This window comes from Panthera uncia (assembly GCF_023721935.1).
Source record: "Panthera uncia isolate 11264 chromosome A3 unlocalized genomic scaffold, Puncia_PCG_1.0 HiC_scaffold_11, whole genome shotgun sequence".
In the NCBI taxonomy this organism is placed as follows: domain Eukaryota; kingdom Metazoa; phylum Chordata; class Mammalia; order Carnivora; family Felidae; genus Panthera; species Panthera uncia.
This window is the reverse complement of record NW_026057578.1, coordinates 59810169-59829041: the sequence shown is the minus strand read 5'-3', so window position 1 is coordinate 59829041 and position 18873 is coordinate 59810169. Positions and strand designations below refer to the sequence as shown.

Below are 18873 nucleotides of genomic sequence, written 5' to 3'. Positions count from 1 at the left end.
TCAAGCCCTGCGTGAGCTCTGTGCTGACAGCTCAGAGCCAGGAGCCTGCTTTGGATTCTGTGTCTCCCTCTCTCTCTGCCCCTCCCCTGATCACACTCTGTCTCTCTTTCTCTCAAAAATAAACATGAAAAAAAGTTTTTTTTTTTAATAAGGTTAGGTAGTGAATCTAAAGACAAGAAGAATAAATGGTAAAAGATGATGCTAAATGAAAAGGTATATTAATCTTGAAAGACTTATGTGTAAAAACACATTTATGTGTGTAAAAACACCAAGTTAAATTTTAATTTCATTTGGAATATATTTTTGAAGAGATCTGGGTTTTTGCTCTAGTTGGTGAAATTTACACAACTGAAATCTAAATCAATTATTACTCTCTTAAAATCAAACAGCAATTAATAAAAATTGTTTTATAATTTACCATTATACAAAGTTTTGTGCAATGTTTCTCTCTGAAAAGAGTAATATATGCTGGTTGATAAGCTACTTTATACAACTTTCAAATAAATTATTTCACATAACCCTTTGAAAACATAACTTTTATGAAACTAAAAATATCATTTGTACCTGAAAACTTATTTAATGCATCCTTACTTCCATTTGTTTCTGCTCCTACACGCTTGAACTGCTGTACAATGGCATTTAATTCAGAAGAGCGCTGCGAGATTCTATGTTCAGCTATACGAAGACGTTCTTTCAAGGCAAGAAACTCTCGCTGATAAGCAATCAGTTTTTCTAGAAGCAAAACCAAAGGTTTTTAATATATTTCTTTAAAAAAAGAAGAAACATAAAACCTAACTGTAAGATTAGAAATTTTAAAGTCACATTTTTCAGAAAGATGTTCATTTATGTATTGATACAGAACTGAAAAAGGAGCCCCAACCACTTATACATAGCAAAGCTACAACTAACCCTAATGCTCTTAATATCTGTAAGAATGCAAACACTTTCTACTTAGTCTTTCAGAAATGTAAAGACAGGGAGAAAAAGGACAAAGTTTTTAGAATTAACATTTCAGGCATACTACTAACATCATTTCTCAAAAGGTTCAAACAAATATAAAGACGTTATTTGTATTAAGATAAAGTATTGAAACTGATGATAATATAATTAATAAAATGAATATTACCTTTTTTATAGCATTATCATTAATTTCTATAGGCTTTTTCCTCTGTACTTCCAATTCTGCAAAGATTTCCCTAAGCCAGACTTTGGTCAAATTCCTGATTCCTAGGGGCGCCTGGGTGGCTCAGTCGGTTAAGTGTCCAACTTTGGCACGGGTCATGATCTCCTGGTCAGTGGGTTCAAGTTCTGCGTTCAGCTCTGTGCTGACAGCTCACAGCCTGGTGCCTGCTTTGGATTCTGTGTCTCCCTTTCTCTCTGCCCCTCCCCCACTCATGCTCTGTCTCTCTCTCTCAAAAATAAACAAACATTACAAAAAATTTTTTTTTTAATTCCTTATTTCTAAAACTTCTTATTAGGCAGGTGTAAAATGACTCCAGTTAACAGTCATCCATTTTAATTTGAGAGAATCACAGGTCAGGAAAACCTGGTTTGGGAAATAAAGTGGATTTCATGAGGATAAATGCAGGCACTGAAACAACAGTATCAGACAGCTCAGAGACAAAGTGCACAGTGAGACGATGCCTAAGGACAGAATCTGACATTAAAATCTAAGAGATGGTGGAAGACAAACCATTCATTAATTTTGATCAGCAATGCTGAAAGGTAGTTGAGGGATATGGGAGTAGTATGAGCAATTTCTACAACCTCATTAAACTAAGAGAAACCAGAACAATGGTTTTCAACTTCTGTATCAAGCTGGATAATCCAAGGCTACTATTTTGATATCTAAACAAAACATACCTTAGAAAGACTACTTTTTATTTAATATTATTATCTCTGCCTTCTTCAAGGACAGACTCAATAAGAAACAGACCTAAAAAAAATAAATCTGCATGGTTATAAAGATATTCTTAACAACAGGCAATTATCTTGTTCCTTGTCCCTTACACAAAAGCTCACACAATAAACATCTCTTCAGAATTCTGTGGCAGGGAAAAAAAGTCTGCCCTGCTCAATTGTCATTCTTCCATACATTGAACAATCACCATATAAGCAGCTATATTCTCCTTAACTTGCTGGCTTTAGGAGGGAAGAAAGGAAAAAGAAGGCTGTGATTAGGAGGGGCATATAGGGAGCTTCAGAGTGCCAGCTAGGTCCTATTGACTGCTCTGGGTAGTGGTTCAAAAAAATTCATCACTATACATTCATAGTTTAGGCGCATGTCCGTATGCATATATTCATAATATAAGAAATGTTAAAAAGATACTATTCACAAACACAAAACTATTAACAATTATACTCTAACAAAAACTAAAAGAATTGTAACAAGAGATATGCAAGATTCATATGATGGGGGCACCTGGGTGGCTCCATCGGTGAAGCGTCCGACTTCAGCTCAGTTCATGATCTTGCAGTTTGTGAGTTTGAGCCCTGCATCGGGCTCTGTGCTGACAGCTCAGAGCCTGGAGTCTGCTTCAGATTCTGTGTCTCCCTCTCTGTCCCTAATCTGCTCACACTCTCTGTCTTTTAAAAATAAACAAGCATTAAAAAAATTTTATAAGATTCATGTGATGAAAACTACAAACCCTTTACTGAAACCTCTAATGGAAGAGTTAATGAAGTCATCTCTCAATCCTAAGCAAGAAGATTCAATCTTGTAAAAAAAAAAAAAAAAAAAAAGATAAATTCTACCCTGTTTAATTATAAATTCAATTCATTATCTTTCAAAAGAACACTGAAACTTTTTTGGTATATGACTTTTGACACGTGACTCTAAAATTCATCTACAGGAGAGAGTATTTCTGAAGAGTCAAAACAAACAAACAAACAAACAATAAATAATAAAGGAGAATATGCTCTGAGATCAGAACACACTAGAAGGCTACAGGAATTAAAACAGTGTAGACTGCCAGGTCCGGACAGTGTGGATAAGGGCCAATTACACCAAGCAGGCTGTGTCCAAAATTAGCATGAGTAAACTTCCTCTCAGTTCTTCCCTCTTTACGTGAGCAATTTAAAATCCTCTTCTTAACACTTACACAGTGCTGAGATAGTGGTTTCTTGACATCATCTGCCCAAAAGAGAATTAGAACTCTCTGGAGAAGTAACTTTAAGATGAACCTGAAACAATTTGGTGTAAACTAAGAAAATGTTATTTACAAAAAGACAGGACTTGTCAAAAGGGCACAGCATGGTACTTAATGGGCCCCTATTGGCCAAATTAGAGACAACTTAAGTACCAAAACAAATACTGACAGTAATAGCTTATACCTATTGAATAAAATAAGAATCCATGACCTCATATAAATAACAAATGAGGGGCACCTGGATGGCTCAGTCAGTTAAGAATCCAATTCCTGATTTAGGCTCAGGTCATGATCTCATGGTTTATTGGATCAAACCCCGCGTCTGGCCCTGTGCTCTCAGCTCTCAACCCTGCTTTGGGTTCTCTCTCTCTCTCCCTTTCCCTTTGCCCGTCCCCTGCTCTCTCGCTCAAAATAAACATTAATAAAATAATAAACAAAAATTAACAGGTGAGGGAGATGTGTTTCTTTTAGTAGAATGCAAGCTAATAAATGTAGAAGGAATGATGGATGTTGGAAAATTACCATTTTACAACTATCATAGCAATAACTGATTCAGGCAAGAATCAAAAATGGATGCTAAAACCAGCAGATCAAAGTTTCCTGAGGAACAAATGGGGTATGTATGTCACCTCAGGGTATCTCCCTACAAAGTACTTATTAATTTACAAAAGGAAAAATATGCTAACTTTACTACAAAGAAACCTGCCAGATATCTAACTTATGTGATCAAAGTTCATGTCAGCACCCAGAAAACAGATACAATGTGCCTCTGATATGATACACAGAGGACACACCTCATTTATGTGGCATTCCTGCCAAAAAATGCATGATCTGAATCTAATCTCAAGGAAACATCACACACATCCAAACTGAGAGATAATGTACAAAACAAAAAGCTTGTATTATAAAAAATGTCAAGGTCATCAAAGACAAAGGCTTATTAGGAACTATCACAGATTAAGAGACTAAAGGAGTCATGACAACAAAATGCAAAGCACAGCCATGGACTGAATCCTAGACCGGACAAACTAAATGCTACAAAGAACATTACTGGAAAAAATAACAGAATATACAGTAGATACTGTGCCAATGTTAAATTCCCTAAGTATGATCCTTATACTGTAGTACTTAAACAGAATTCCTTGTTCCTAGGAAACAAACATTAAATTATTTAGGGGTAAAAAGGCATGATTTTTGTAATTTACTCCCAAATGGTTCTGAAAAGAAACTACAACAAATTGATAGAAAGGTTATGTTCATAACAGATGATATGTATAGAAAAGTCATTTTGTACTACCCTTGTAACTCTTCTTCAGTTGAAACTTTTTTAAAAATAAGTTTTCAAGGGGCTCCTTAAAGTCGGTTAAGTGTCTGACTTCGGCTCAGGTCATCATCTCACAGTTCATGAGTTGGAGACCCGCATCAGGCTCTCTGCTATTGGCATGGAGCCTGCTTCGGATCCTCTGTACCCCTCTCTCTCTGCCCCTCCCGTCCCCCTCTCTCAAAATAATCAAATAAATAAACTTAAAAATGTAAGTTTTTAAAAAGTAAGCAGGAGGGACAGGATGACATACAGGTTAGGTCTTTTAGCAGCTCTTGAGTGGGAAGATGGGATATGGACTTGAGGGCAGTCTCTGTCCCTACATTTTCTTGGTACTTTTTGAAACCAACTTCCCAGAGGCCAGCTTCACCAAGTAAAGAGAGTAACCAGTCCCAATGGATAAATACCCCCATCCCTAATTCCAAAGTGCTGTCCTGCTTTCAGATGACCTGGCCATGCTTGTGAAAAGATCCCTTGGGCCCATGAAGTACTGGATAGAGTCCTAAGTATCTTCTTTCAGGGCCAGATACTAGTGCTGCTCTTAGTCCAAAGCCCACAGCTATGAAAGGGTTCCAATTGGGTCATTTCCCATCTCTCACATCCATCCTTTGTTTCTAACTCCACCATTCCGCATTCAAAGGGTTCTCTCCCTGACATCAGAGCAAGTCCATACTCCAGCCAGAAAGCCATGTCAGTGAAAAAGAGTATGTGTGGTGTAAAGCCTTGAGCTAGTCCTGCCAGGAATACCACAGAACGCTGTTGGCTCCTCCAAACAGAAAGGAGTTACATATGATCTTTACACAGCTCTCCTGTGCAGTCCATCCTCCATCATCTACCCAAACACAGGTTCACTAGTGACTTCTAGAATTTTCTCCACCTATATTTCCCATAGTACTATACTGCTCCCTTGAGGAGAGTAGTGTATCATCCCAGAAGTTCACACTTTAGCATAACATAAAAACAGTTTCTTCAAATTTGTGATTACGTGTTTGACAATTCTCTGTTTTCAACATTACTAGCACAATTCCTTTTTTTTTTTTTTTTTTTGCTTTTCTTTAATCATTTCAATCAGTTTCTATGGGGGAGGGGACATGGCAAGATGGTGTGGGAAACTCTTATATTATCATCTTACCAGGAAATGCCTAGTTCTGTTTGTTTTGTTTTATTGTAGACAGAACCTAACTTAAAAAAAATTTTTTTTTGTAAGTTTATTTGAGAGAGAGAGAGAGGGAGAGAGCATACAAGCAGGGGAAGAGAGAGAGGGAGAGGGAGAGAATCCCGAGCAGGCTCTGCACTGTCAGCTCAGGGCTTGAACTCACAAACCATGAGATCATGACCTGAGCCGAAATCAACAGTCAAACACTCAACTGACTGAACCACCCAGGTGACCCGAATCTTTTTAATTGTAGAACATTATATATCCAGATTAGACAATGAAAGTAAAAATCATGTTCTGTGAACCTAAGACTCTGAAACATACAAAATTTCCAGAGAAACCACTTTAATTCCTTCAAATCAAATAATCAAACCAGTTTTCCAGTAAAAGTGTATCTTTAGGTCTTCAAAGACTTATTAGGTTGAACCATATGAAATCGCTGATATTTGATTATTTTTAACAAAAATGGCAATTTTATATGGTTCAACAATTTAAAAATAACAGCTTTGGACTCAACAATTAAAAAAATGTATAAACAGTATAGATGAAAAATTAACACAAAAAGGTGCTATAAACTAAAACCCAGTATGTTATATATAAAAACAGAACAAAAAATTTCATTTTCAAACAATAGTACTTTTTTATTAGCAAGATGTGGGGGATACTACTGAGTTCTATAAGCCAACATTAAAAACTGGCTTCTGAGTGGCTCAGTCGGCTAAGCATCTGACTCTTGGATTTGGCTCAAGAAATGATCTCATAGTTCATGAGTTCAAGCCCTGTATATGGCTCTGTGCTGACAGTGTGGAGCCTGCTTTGGATTCTCTCTCTCCCTCTCTCTCCACCCTTCCCTTGCTCTGTCTCATTCTCAAAATAAAAATAAAAACAAAAACTGCCTTATGTTAAACTTAAAATTACCAAAAATTAAACCCACTTTTAAATTTCTTAATTTTAATATATATTAAACAATAAAATCCTGGCACTGGAAAGAATGTTGATAAGTCATCTGGTCCATCCCTCTGTCCTTTAATACTACAATGAACTACTTCACACAAATATTAAAATATATGTGTGTGTGTGTGTGACATACATACACATATATGAGCGAGGAGCTCCCTTAGTAATAGATTCCACAATTTAACAAGCTTTATTTTTCAGGAAGTCATTGCCTTTGAAAAACATTTCATTGCACATTTACCATTCTTTTTTTTTTTTTTTTAATTTTTTTTTTTCAACGTTTTTTATTTATTTTTGGGACAGAGAGAGACAGAGCATGAATGGGGGAGGGGCAGAGAGAGAGGGAGACACAGAATCGGAAACAGGCTCCAGGCTCCGAGCCATCAGCCCAGAGCCTGACGCGGGGCTCAAACTCACGGACCGCGAGATCGTGACCTGGCTGAAGTCGGACGCTTAACCGACTGCGCCACCCAGGCGCCCCGCACATTTACCATTCTTATGCAACCATTTTTTAAAAGGAAGAAGGCCCAGATGAAATTATGGGCAATTTCCTACTTAAAAATCTCTTAAAAAATAAAAGAACTGGATTCAGAAAGGTTTAGAACTAGTCTAGAAAAGGGGAGCCTAGGTGACTTCAGTAGGTTAAGTGTACAATTTTGGCTCGGGTCATGATCTCACAGTTCATGAACTCGAGACCCATGTTAGGTTCTGTGCAGACAGCTCAGAGCCTGGAGCCGGCTTCATATTCTGTGTCTCCCTCTCTCTCTCTGCCCCTGCCCTGCTTGCATTTTCTTTCTCTCTGAAAAATAAACAAACATTTTTAAAAATTAAAAAAAAAAAAAAAAAAGAACTGGTCTAGAAAAGCCAAAAGACATAGTGAATAGGAGTCCAAAAGACAGAGGATGAAATGAATTTGAACAATTCTAATTAGAATGGACAGCTAAAAGTTACAAACAAGACTAAGTATCTTATTCTCTAACATTACTACTTGGATTGTTAAAACACAGATTGTTAAAACACAAAATTCTGGACCCCCACCTCAAGAGATTCTGATTCCAGTAGGCCTAACATGGTACTTAAGAATTTCTAACAAGCTCCGGGTTACCTGGGTGGCTCAGTCAGTTAAGTGTCTGACTTTGGCTCAGGTCATGATCTCACAGTTCGTGGGTTCGAGCCCTGCCATCGGGCTCTGTGCTGACAGCTCAGAGCCTGGAGCCTGTTTCAGATTCTATGTCTCCCTCTCTCTCTGTCCCTCCCCCACTCGTGCTCTGTCTCCCTCTGTCTCAAAAATAAGTAAACATTAAAAAAAATTTTTTTGATTAAAAAAATAATAAAAAAAGAAGAATTTCTAACAAGCTCCAAGGTGATGCTGAGCTACCCACTAAACAGCATTAAGCCAATACTGTCCTCAAAGTAGGTCTAGACTCAGGCAGCCTGGACATTTGTGTGGTTCTGCTCCACTATGCACTAGCTGCTTCTCCTCTCTCTGGCTTACATGTTAAGAGATCCAGGGAGAGAAGGGAGCATTAAAATGTTCAGGACATAATCCTCAAGATTATACTTGGGGCATAGACATATTTTAAAATATTCAGTGGACACCTATTTCCAAGGACCTCTTAAGAATTATGTAGAATTAACAAGACCATTCAATGTCCCTAGAGTATTCCAGTCAGGATCTACCATACAAGCACGGATTAAACCTGCAGCACCCTTCTAAACTCAAAGGGAAAATGGAGCCCACTGATACACAAAATCATATACTTTATTTAGATTAAAGCAAAGAGTAAAATTCCTCTGTTCCCTTACATAATGTTTTCACTATGCTTACAAAACAGAATCCTAACTAGTGAATGAATACCAGAGAAGCTATGGGTGAGAAGTTTTCTGGAATACAATCACTGTTTCCAAGTTGTCCCCTAAGTAGTATAATCATTAACAATATCACTCAAAACAGACTTCCAGGTAAAGGCTTAGTAAGTTAAAATCTATCCACTGATCATATAAATAAAGCACAACACCTTAAGATAATCAAATGATGCTGCATATACCTATTACAACACACTCTTAGATGTAGTTTCCCACTAAATAGCTACAAATCATTTTCCTTGATTTCCCTGAAGTCAGGGAAATCTCTTTTTAGCAATTATCATAAAGTTCTAAATTCCATTATCATAGTGAAATGAGATGAAAAAACAATAAATTGCATAACTTAGGATAATGGTTACTAGAGTATACTTAGCCATATGTTTATAACTGTTCTTTACTAAATTATATTGACCATGATTCTATTAAACCTGATTTTTAAAAATTCAGTAAGCTATAAGGAGCTTGGAGTAAAAATTATCAGACAGCCATGAACTCTTTTCCTTAAGTACTTAAACTTACTGGCAGACACTTTTCCAAAGAGGTGTTGCTTTATTCCCAAAACAAAAAATTTGTATTCCAAAAGATACAATGGTATGTATTTTCCCATGAAGTATCAAACTCAATGAACTTTTAAAATACAATCCATTTTTACATTGGAGTTATCTGTGCAGCAGTTTCTTTACAATTGTACATAAAATACGTTTTCTATAAGTTAATGTATAAAATACTGCTTTATGCCAGAATAAAAATATTAGTATTTACTATTTTAAAAAAAATCCCTTAAGACAGAGCATTTATTCTACATTAGAATCACCTTTATTTAAAAAGCATAAAATTTAAATAGAAAATAAATACATACTTATATACCTTTAAAAAATAAAAAATAAAAAGCAGGATACTAATCACTAGGCAACCCTACACTATGGACTAGCCCTACCAGCAAACGTCGTGTCCGCTTTCTGTATCTCCCTCACTAGATCTGGTTATTCATTTTATGCTTTATTTCATGTTTTCTTCCCTCTCTTCACTTTTCTCTGTTCCTTATTATCTACCTTTCCTAATACTTTTCTGCAAAACTCTTTTCAAATTCTTCTATGTTTCTTTCCACACTTTTCATTATCATCCACAAACTTCACATCTTTCACCTCTTTATTCTTTCCTATTATTCATGTTCCCCCTATCCACCCAGAAATATCCCCACCTTTTCTGTTGTCTTTATTTTGAATTACTGAGAACTTTTTTTTGTCCAATTGACATAACTACAGTTCACTCGCTTGGAAACACTAACTTTGTAGTCTTTTGTAAACTTCACTGAAAACAATTGAGAATTTAGGATTTTTCCTTCCTGTAACCATAATGGCAACAACAACAACAAAAAGGAAACTGACAGGAAAACATTTCACAATTACTAGATAAATCAGAAAATGAATGCAGAGACAGGTAATATTACCCTAAACTCACTGTTGGTGAAATGGATTATAAAAGTAAAATCTCAGACTAGGACTCTTCAGATGACTACATCATAAATGAATTCTGTCAAGTTCAAGATCAAGACTCCAGTTACAGATCAAAATAGACATCTCCCTATTCTTTCCACTAAGGAAAACAAAAACCCTGGACATTACATATTACAAACACAAGGAAGGTTCTTAAAGGTGTACAAAAGTCAGCAGATAGAAGGGACAATGGCACCTAAGGAACGACACAATAGTGAGTTCTCTTGAGTTTTCTTTTTGCCTCATATATTCCAGACAGAGTACTGGAGAAGCCACCATCCAGGAAACACAAACAGGAGCACACAAAAACATCCCAAGAAAAACCCACTCTCTCTAAAAAGGACTAAGGATGGGACAACCTAGCAAGGGAGAAACCTTTTAGACAATAACCATTATATTCCTGACCAAACACCATGAATACCACCATGGTCCAATCCCTACCTCACTAGCAAAAGCGAATTGGGGAGTCTAGACTTCCACCCCTATCCAAGTGTAACAAAGCCCCCCCCCCCCCCCACACACACACACACTCACACACACATGGGCCATATCAGAAAAAAATGTACGAAGAGCCAGGACTTTCATTACCCTTCAACAGTAAAGTGCCCCCACAATGAAATATCAGTGGAGGCCAAATGGAAAGTAGTGACAGGTTCCTCCCCCTCTGCCAACCAGAGTGGCGTCACCAGATGCCTAATGGGAACCAACCTCCTACCCTTGCACAGCGGAAATGAGATGCCCCTTCCTAATGGGTATCAACAGAGGGAAAGTAAGGAGGTTGGACTTCTATCCTCACCTGGCAGTGATAAAGTGGCACTCCAACTTCCCCCCAAAAAATCGTGTAAGAGAAGGCCAGCTAAGACAGACAACTTAAACAAGGCCCAGAGTCTCATAACATAATATCTAAAATGCCCTGGATACAGCTGAAAATCACCCAATCTACTGAGAATCAATAAAATCTCAACTTGAAAAAGAAAAGATACGGGGCGCCTAGGTGGCTCAGTAGGTTGATCGTCCGACTTCGGCTCAGGTCATGGTATCACGGTCCGGAGTTCGAGCCCCGCGTCCGGCTCTGTGCTGACTGCTCAGAGCCTGGAGCCTGCTTCGGATTCTGTGTCTCCCTCTCTCTCTGACCCTCCCAGTTCATGCTCTGTCTCTGTCTCAAAAATAAATAAACATTAAAAAAAATTAAAAAAAAAAAGAAAAAGAAAATATAATGAATACATGCCATCACCAAGATGACACAGATGGTGGAATTATCTGATAAGGATTTGAAAGCAGCCATCATAAAAATGTTTCCACGGGCAGATTAAACAAATGACAAAGAGAAAGAAAGAAAGAAACCCTACACAAAGAAATACAAAATAAAAATTATAGAAACAAATGAAATTTTAGAACAGAAAATATGATAAATGAAATAAAAAATTTAATGTGTGGGCTCAATAGCAGAATGAAGAAGACAGAAGACAGTATCAGGGAATCTTGAGAAAGACCACCAAAATTGCCCAATCTGAACAACAAAGAGAAAAGAGACTGGAAAAAAATTTTTATGAGTGTCAGGGACCTTTGAAACTGTAACAAAAGATCTAAAATCTAACATTCTTGTCAACAGAGTCCCAGAGGGAAAACACCAAGACAGTGGGGTGGAAAAAGTATTAGAAAAAGTAATGACTAGAATATCCCAAATTTGGTAAAAGATATGAACATACATTAAGACGTAAGAAGCTGAGAAAATTCCAAAAAAGATAAACCCGAAGAAATCTATACCAAGACACACCATAAATGAACTTCAGAAAACTAGAGACAAAAAGTCTTGAAAGCAGCCAGATACAAGCATCCAGCACTTCTCCCAACAGAGTGGTACAGGACACACTTACTTCTGCTAGCAATGAATTTTGACACACATGCAAAGTGTTGTCCACCAGTAAAGCTCATTAGAGACTCAGTGTCCAAGGCTGTTATTGGAGGCTGGTCATGTAGGTAAGCTCTCTGCCTAGCACATACCAAAATTCCTGACTCTAATAAGGAAAGCAGGTGTTCAGCATAAACCAAATTGCTTGTATAAATAATTTAGGCACAATAAACCACTCTTACAATGTAGAGTCAGTTTTATATCAGTGTTTACCAAGCAAGTTACCAGATGTGAGCCAAGGTCCAGCCTTGGAAGCAGGTCTTTCTAATAATAAGCAGTCTCAGATCTGTTGTTAACTCTCTTTACAGCAGGAATCACATTTTAGATTTTTTCATGTCAATGCCTTGTAGAATGCTAGGTAATAAGTAGCTATGCCAGCGAGCTGCAAATCCTCTTAAATTAAAAAGAAAATTATCATAAGAAACTGACATGTGCAAAATTTGTCAGCATTATTTATAAGGTTAAGCTAGTGATGGTAATTATATAAAAGAATGTTATGGACCCAATAAAAATAATGACATGGGAAACATCTGTGACATATTAAGCAAAAATGTGAGCTACCCAACACTCCCAATATGATGCCAATTACATTATATTTACTATAGTAGCTCTCAAACTTTTTGGTCTCAGAACCCCATTACAAAATTTTTCAAAAATTAGAGGACCCCAAAAGATCTTTTATGTGAATTATATCAACACTTCCCATATTAGAAATTAAAACCAATTAACATGTAAAATATTTAAAATTCTTTAAAAAATAAACCCACTACATGTTAACATAAATAACATATTTTGCCAAAAATAACTATTTTCTAAACCAAAAACATTTAATAGAGTGACATTTGCTCAAATCTCTTTAATGTCTGTCTTAACAAAATACAGCTGAATTCTCATATCTGCTTCTGCTATCTCTTTTGAGAATAAAAAAGGCAAATAACCAAATAAGTAGTATTTTTACAAAAATAGTCTTGATTTCATGAACCTCCTGAAAAGGTGTTGGGACTCATGCCCTTGAACCACACTTTGAGAATCACCAGTCCAGAAAAATGAAGGAAAATATATCAAAAATGTTAACACAGCTCTACCTGCTAGATAGATTCTGTTGACCAGCATTTTCACATTTCCATGCATTTATATTCTATTAAATAAGAGTGATATGCTAGCTTTTTTTTATGCTATTCTTGTCTACTGCCGGTTTAAGGGTGCAATGCACTTTATCCTTGTACTTCATTAAACAATGGAGCCCAGAACTAGACAATTACTCATATCCCCAAAGCCTGGCTGGCAGTCTTTCGAAAGCATCACAAAAAATTCAGTTAGCTAATGTTCTGTAATAATCCAGTGTTCTCAATTTAGCCCTCCTCTAATATGTCAACCATGAATAATATCCTTTCAGAGTTAAGAATACGTCAAGCGTAGATTTCCAGACAACCTCTGAACACAGCACATGCTTAAGCAGCTTTCCAACCTGGAAAAATTAGATTAGGAAAGTGTTTTAGGAAATGGATGGTAGCCAACTAAGCTGAACATAAAATAATACCACACCAAGCCCAAGGGCTAAATCTGCCAACTTTAATACATAAACAAGAAAGGCAGCTGGCGTACCTGGCAGAATTTAGGTCTATATTCTAACCCCCTTCAGGTCCTATTTTAACATTAGGTCCTTATTTATAATACCTCAGATACTAAAGACTTTTCTTTTTTTAGAAATTCACTATGGCAAAAACTTTACACCATGATTTTATGTGTACGTATTTATACGAGCTTGGAGAATCCTAGGTATAATGGGTCTCAAGCCTGCCTGCAAACAGAATCACCTGACGGACTTTTTAAAAATGCCCAGGGGACTTCTAACTTCTAGCGCAACAGATGGAGGAGGTCCACAGATTTCTCTTCCCCAAGAGCAACTATAAAGCTAGCCAAACGAGTCAAAAACAACCATTTCGGTACTCTGGCAATCAACCAGAGACATACAACAAATTGAGAAGCATTTATTCATGAAAACGACTGCACTTTGGGTAAGAACAGCGTAAGTATGTGGCTTTCTTGCCAGGAGCTGCCTCATCCCACCTCAGCTATATTACTTCAGAAGTTCAACAAGGAGGGGGCAGACCTTGAAACCAGCAGATTCACTGTCATTGCCAGAGGGGACTCACTTGATTGGGACTACAGGTCAAAGTGGCAATCTCTGAGGCAAATGAAAGGGTGGACCAGTGGCTCTGCTAGCCTGAGGCTACTGTACCATATGGAGCAAGCAATGGACTGGCAGACTTAAGGAGACTTAACACGGAGTTCTAGGGAGTTAGACAGTGAGAGGGAGCTTAAAAAGCTCTTCACAGTTCAGGTTGATTGTAGGCTATGAGCACGCACAACAGAGACCAGAGCAGGCCCAAGCTACCCACACGTGCCTAGCTGACAAAACCCATGGACACACACAGAAGAACTGAAATAGAAGCAAGAGGAAAGTAAAGCCAGAGCTGACTTGAAAACAGCCCCAAGTAGGACTGCTCCACAGCCCACATGCACCCATCAGCAGAGAAGAGAGGTCTTACTGGCTCAAAGTGTTTGACTCCAAACCCTGATCGGTCTTTGACTGAACACTATTCTGTGCACTTAAAAATAAAAACAAATCAAAATAAAAACATAGAGATCAGTAGTTACATACTATGGGACAGACAGACTTTGGAGATTTAACCCAACCAAGTCACTGAACAAATGAGCAAGCAAAACCACCACCACCATCAGTGATTAAAAAAAAAAAAAAAAAAAAAAAAATCTAGAGTTGCATCAATATATTATCTAAAATATACAGTGGTCAACATGTATTTACAAGACATGCAAAGAAAAAAAGGAAGTGTGACCCATAATTGGAGAGGGGCAATTAAAAAGCAGTCCATAGAAATGATCTCTGAGTATTCCCAGATGTTGGATTTATCAGATGAAGACTTCAAAACAACTACTAAAAAAGAACCAAATAAAACCACATTTAGAGAATTAAAGGAAAGTGTGATAAAACTGATGTAATGAACAGAGAAAATAAAGAGGTAGAAATTCTAAAACAAAATGGAAATAGTGGAGTTGAGGCTCAACAGATTTCTGATGGCAAAAGAAAAAGAGACTAAGAGCCAAATGCTCATCTATAATAGAAAGTCCATAGATTATATCTAAACGTTTTTAAAAATCAAGAAATAATAACATATATATGTCATTTATAAATATGGCAATATCAGAAAGAACAGCCAAAAGTACTAAAAATAGCCACTTCTAGGAAATGAGACTAGGACAGTACAGAGAAATGAAGCTGGATACCATTCTTTCAATATAACCTTTGAGGGTAATCATATATTTTATTAACTACAAGCATATTACACTTTAATAAAAATGTTATTTAATTTATAACCACAAAACAGCAGGGCTCAGTTGGTTAAGCATATTTTTTTTTAATGTTTACTTACTTATTGAGAGAGGGAGAGAGAGTGAGCGAGCATGAGCAGGGGAGGAGCAGAGAGAGAGAGAGAGAGAGAGAGAGAGAGAGAGAGAGAATCCTAAGCAGGCTCCATGCTGTCAGCGCAGAGTTGACATGGGGCTCAATTTCACCAACCATGAGATCATGATCTGAGCAGAAATCAAGAGCTGATGCTCAATTGACTAAGCTACCCAGGCGCCCCTAAGCATCTGACTCTTGATCTCAGCATCACGAGTTCAGGCCCCACATTGGGCTCTACACTGGGTGTGAACCTTACTTAAAAGAAAAGTACAAAACACATAAACAGATAGCAATACCATGGCTTTAACTGAAGGACCTAGAAAGTAGAACCAGAAGACCCACTCCACTTAATAAGAAGCCGAGGAGAAAAAACCACAAAAAGGTGGTGATCACAGTACTCAGAGAATGGAGTTGGAAAGAGAGAATGAGGAGGTACCGTGATGCAACACCCTGGGAGATACTGACAGGAGGCTGAGGGTGAGGGTATTTCTGTACTCAGCTCCAAGACTAGTTCTTGGCCACCATGGAACACAGATGACATGCTGGCAAGGAGATGCCGTGACGGGTCAAAGGGAAAGCTAGAGATCATGGGGAAGCTAAGGTGGTTACGCTAAAGTGTACAGGAAAGGCAAGGCTATGGCAAAGAGGGTCAGGGGAGGAACATTGTGAGAGTAAGAAACACAACACTTTTGGGGTACTAGTAAGTACTCAGGATGGTGACAACTTAGGAGATGAAGGTGAGCTAAACCCTGGAGACCAGTGAGATGTCAGAATTAGAAATGAGAGTTGTACACAAAACTGATCTGTCCTCACATCACACAAGCTTTCAGCAGCGTCCTCCATGACAGACCACTTTTCTCCTTCTTGAAACACTTCCCTCAATTGATTTCTTTGGGATTACAATGTCCTAACATTCTTCCTATTTCACCAACTGCTTCTCCTCTTCTACTTGACCTCAAAGATAGAGTTGACAGGGCTCAATCCTGTAAATTATCTCATCCATTCCTAGGACTTTAAATTTCATCTGCATGCTGATAATACTAAAATCTGTATCTCTAGCCTAAGCGTCTCAAATTTATCACAGAACTCTTGATGCCCATCTCTGCCATACCCCCCACACTAGGCTCTACCCGCACTGATTTTATGTTCCTTCAACATGCCAAGCGCATTCTTACCTCAGCACTTTCACACCTGGTATTCCTACTGCTAGGACTCCCTCTTCACTCTACTGCTTTGGCTTATCATTTAGGCCTCAACGAAACTGCCACCTACTCAGAAAGGCCTTCTCTGACTATCTGTATCTTAATAGCCTTCATTCCTACCTCTGGCATTCTCCATCACATTTGCTTATCTTAGTGTCAGTATTCACTGCTATCCAAAATAATCTAGTCTGTTCAGTTGCTCAAATATTATTGGGTAACTCTCTGCCTCCACCCTCAGCATCTCTATAAACAGGTGATATCCTTGCTGTCACAACGACTATCTTGTTTACCACTCTATCACCAGTGCCTAGTCGAACAGTACCTTGTATACACTCAATAAACACTAGCTAAATGAATGATTTAACTAAGCTAAAGAGAGCAAAAGGAGCAATATGAAGAAAGCTACTAACAAATCCAAGAACACAATGCCTGTAAAACCCTAATACCCTGTAACTGACATTTCCCTCACGATCTAATTCACTACCGTAGCAGTTTAACCACTAAGATAGTTTAGCATATTAACTTCTAGAGAGTCCACCAAAAGAACATAGAAAGAACAATTCACATGCAAGAAGAAACTTTCTTTAAGGAAGGTGACAGGATGACATCTTAGAGTGTCTTATTTCTCCTTTATCATCAATCTTGGTTTTCTGATAAGGAAACCCACGTTATCTTTACTCTTGTGTCCAATTGGTTCAGAAAGGGCAAAACTCATTTCCCTTGAGAAGAGAGTTCATTAACCTTCTAGAGCTTAATCAACACACTAAAAGAGAACTTCCTTTCATTATTGCTTCAACAAATGCTTGCCACCACCTCAGGAAATGTTTCCCCTCTCCTCACTCTTTATACTTCCTTCCTAAAGCACTGATTGCAATCCTGTGCTGGTTTCACATGTTTGATTCATACTCTGGATCATGCACTCTCTCAGGTACACAGGTTCACACTGATTCCGAATGATGGCTCGAGATCACTGAGCTATCACTTCCCAGCACAACTGAATCAGTTTCCCTGTTCTGTCCAAACATGGCCAATCACTGTCTATCACGGTCTTTCACTTTACTACATATTTCTTTGCTCAAGACAGTTCCAATTTACAACCATTACCCCACTGTAATTGTTAACAGCACTCCCTTTACTCTCAAGTGCCTCAGGCTGGACATTATATCATCACCCTAATTGCAGAGGAAATAAATAATGTCCATTGAAAATGTTATTTATGGTCACCCAACTGATTATGTGATCACTGAATAATCTGAAATTAATGAAAATCAACAATAAAATTCCTATTACTAGATACCAAGAACCAAGGGTACCCAAGCACTGAAAATGAGAAATACAATGTGGATGTTGAAGAGACTGATAACACAGAGGGTTTGATGTCATGTCCCAACCATTACCTATGAAGTGTGTAAGGACAAAAAATTCCCATCTGCCATGCCATGACCTAACCTCTAAAAGACAGGCTCTTGAATGAACAAGGATGAAAATGTTATATGCCCACTTTAGAATAACTTGGACCAGAATGTTGCTGGGAACTAGAGAACAGAATGGTATAAAAAGTGGCTATAGTGTGACATCAGCGAAAATGGTACAGTAGGGATTTCTAGGGGATGTCCTTCCCCAGAAACACAAATGATGTGAGAAAAAAAATTCAAGATGTTTTTATGAATACAGAATAATGTTTGCATAGTACTAGTACATATATAGCATAAAGCTATTTGTGTAAACATTTTAAACACACACCTATATACAGACACACTTATACACACAATTTATATACATAAATCAATGTATAAAAACTGGATTAGAAGAGTACACAAACATGATATGTTTACCTTGATCAAGGTAGGGGGCAAAGGTGAAATACAGGTGTGGGGGGAGGGGAGACAAAATGAAAAGTGACTGCTAACAAGTACAGGGTTTTCTTCTGGGTTAACAAAAATGTTCTGGAATTAGTGGTGATGTTTGCACAACTTCATGAATATATTAAAACCACTGACTAGCATACTTTAAAATGGTTAGTTTTAGAGGCTCCTGGGTGGCTCAGTCAGTTAAGCATTTGACTCTTAATTTAGGCTCAGGTCATGATTTCACAGTTCATGAGCTAAAGCCCCATATCAGGCTCTGTGCTGATAGTGTGGAACCTGCTTGGGATTCTCTCTCTCTTCCCCTCTCTCTCTCTGTTCCTCCCCCACTTGTGCGTACTCTCTCTCTAAATAAATAAGCCTAAAAAAATTAAAATGGTTAATTTTATGGTATTTGAATTGTATCTCAATTTTTTAAAAAGAGTATGTATCCTCTAAATTAACATAGGGAGAAAATGGAAA

At 37.7% G+C, this 18873-nt stretch overlaps 1 protein-coding gene across 4 annotated transcripts in view; it reads right to left on the bottom strand.

Moving 5' to 3' along the window:
- The window catches only part of MGAT4A (alpha-1,3-mannosyl-glycoprotein 4-beta-N-acetylglucosaminyltransferase A), a 115531-nt gene that overhangs the window by 72214 nt on the left and 24444 nt on the right, over nt 1-18873 (bottom strand). For 3 of the 4 annotated variants that reach the window (XR_007462169.1, XM_049651390.1, XM_049651389.1), the window contains exon 3: nt 565-732. Coding sequence is in view for 3 of the 4 variants with exons in the window: in XM_049651390.1 (XP_049507347.1) it covers nt 565-732 (168 nt within the window). In the remaining variant the exon portion in view is untranslated. The remainder of the gene's footprint in view (nt 1-564; nt 733-18873) is intronic. The other variant, XM_049651392.1, reaches the window with a different exon arrangement.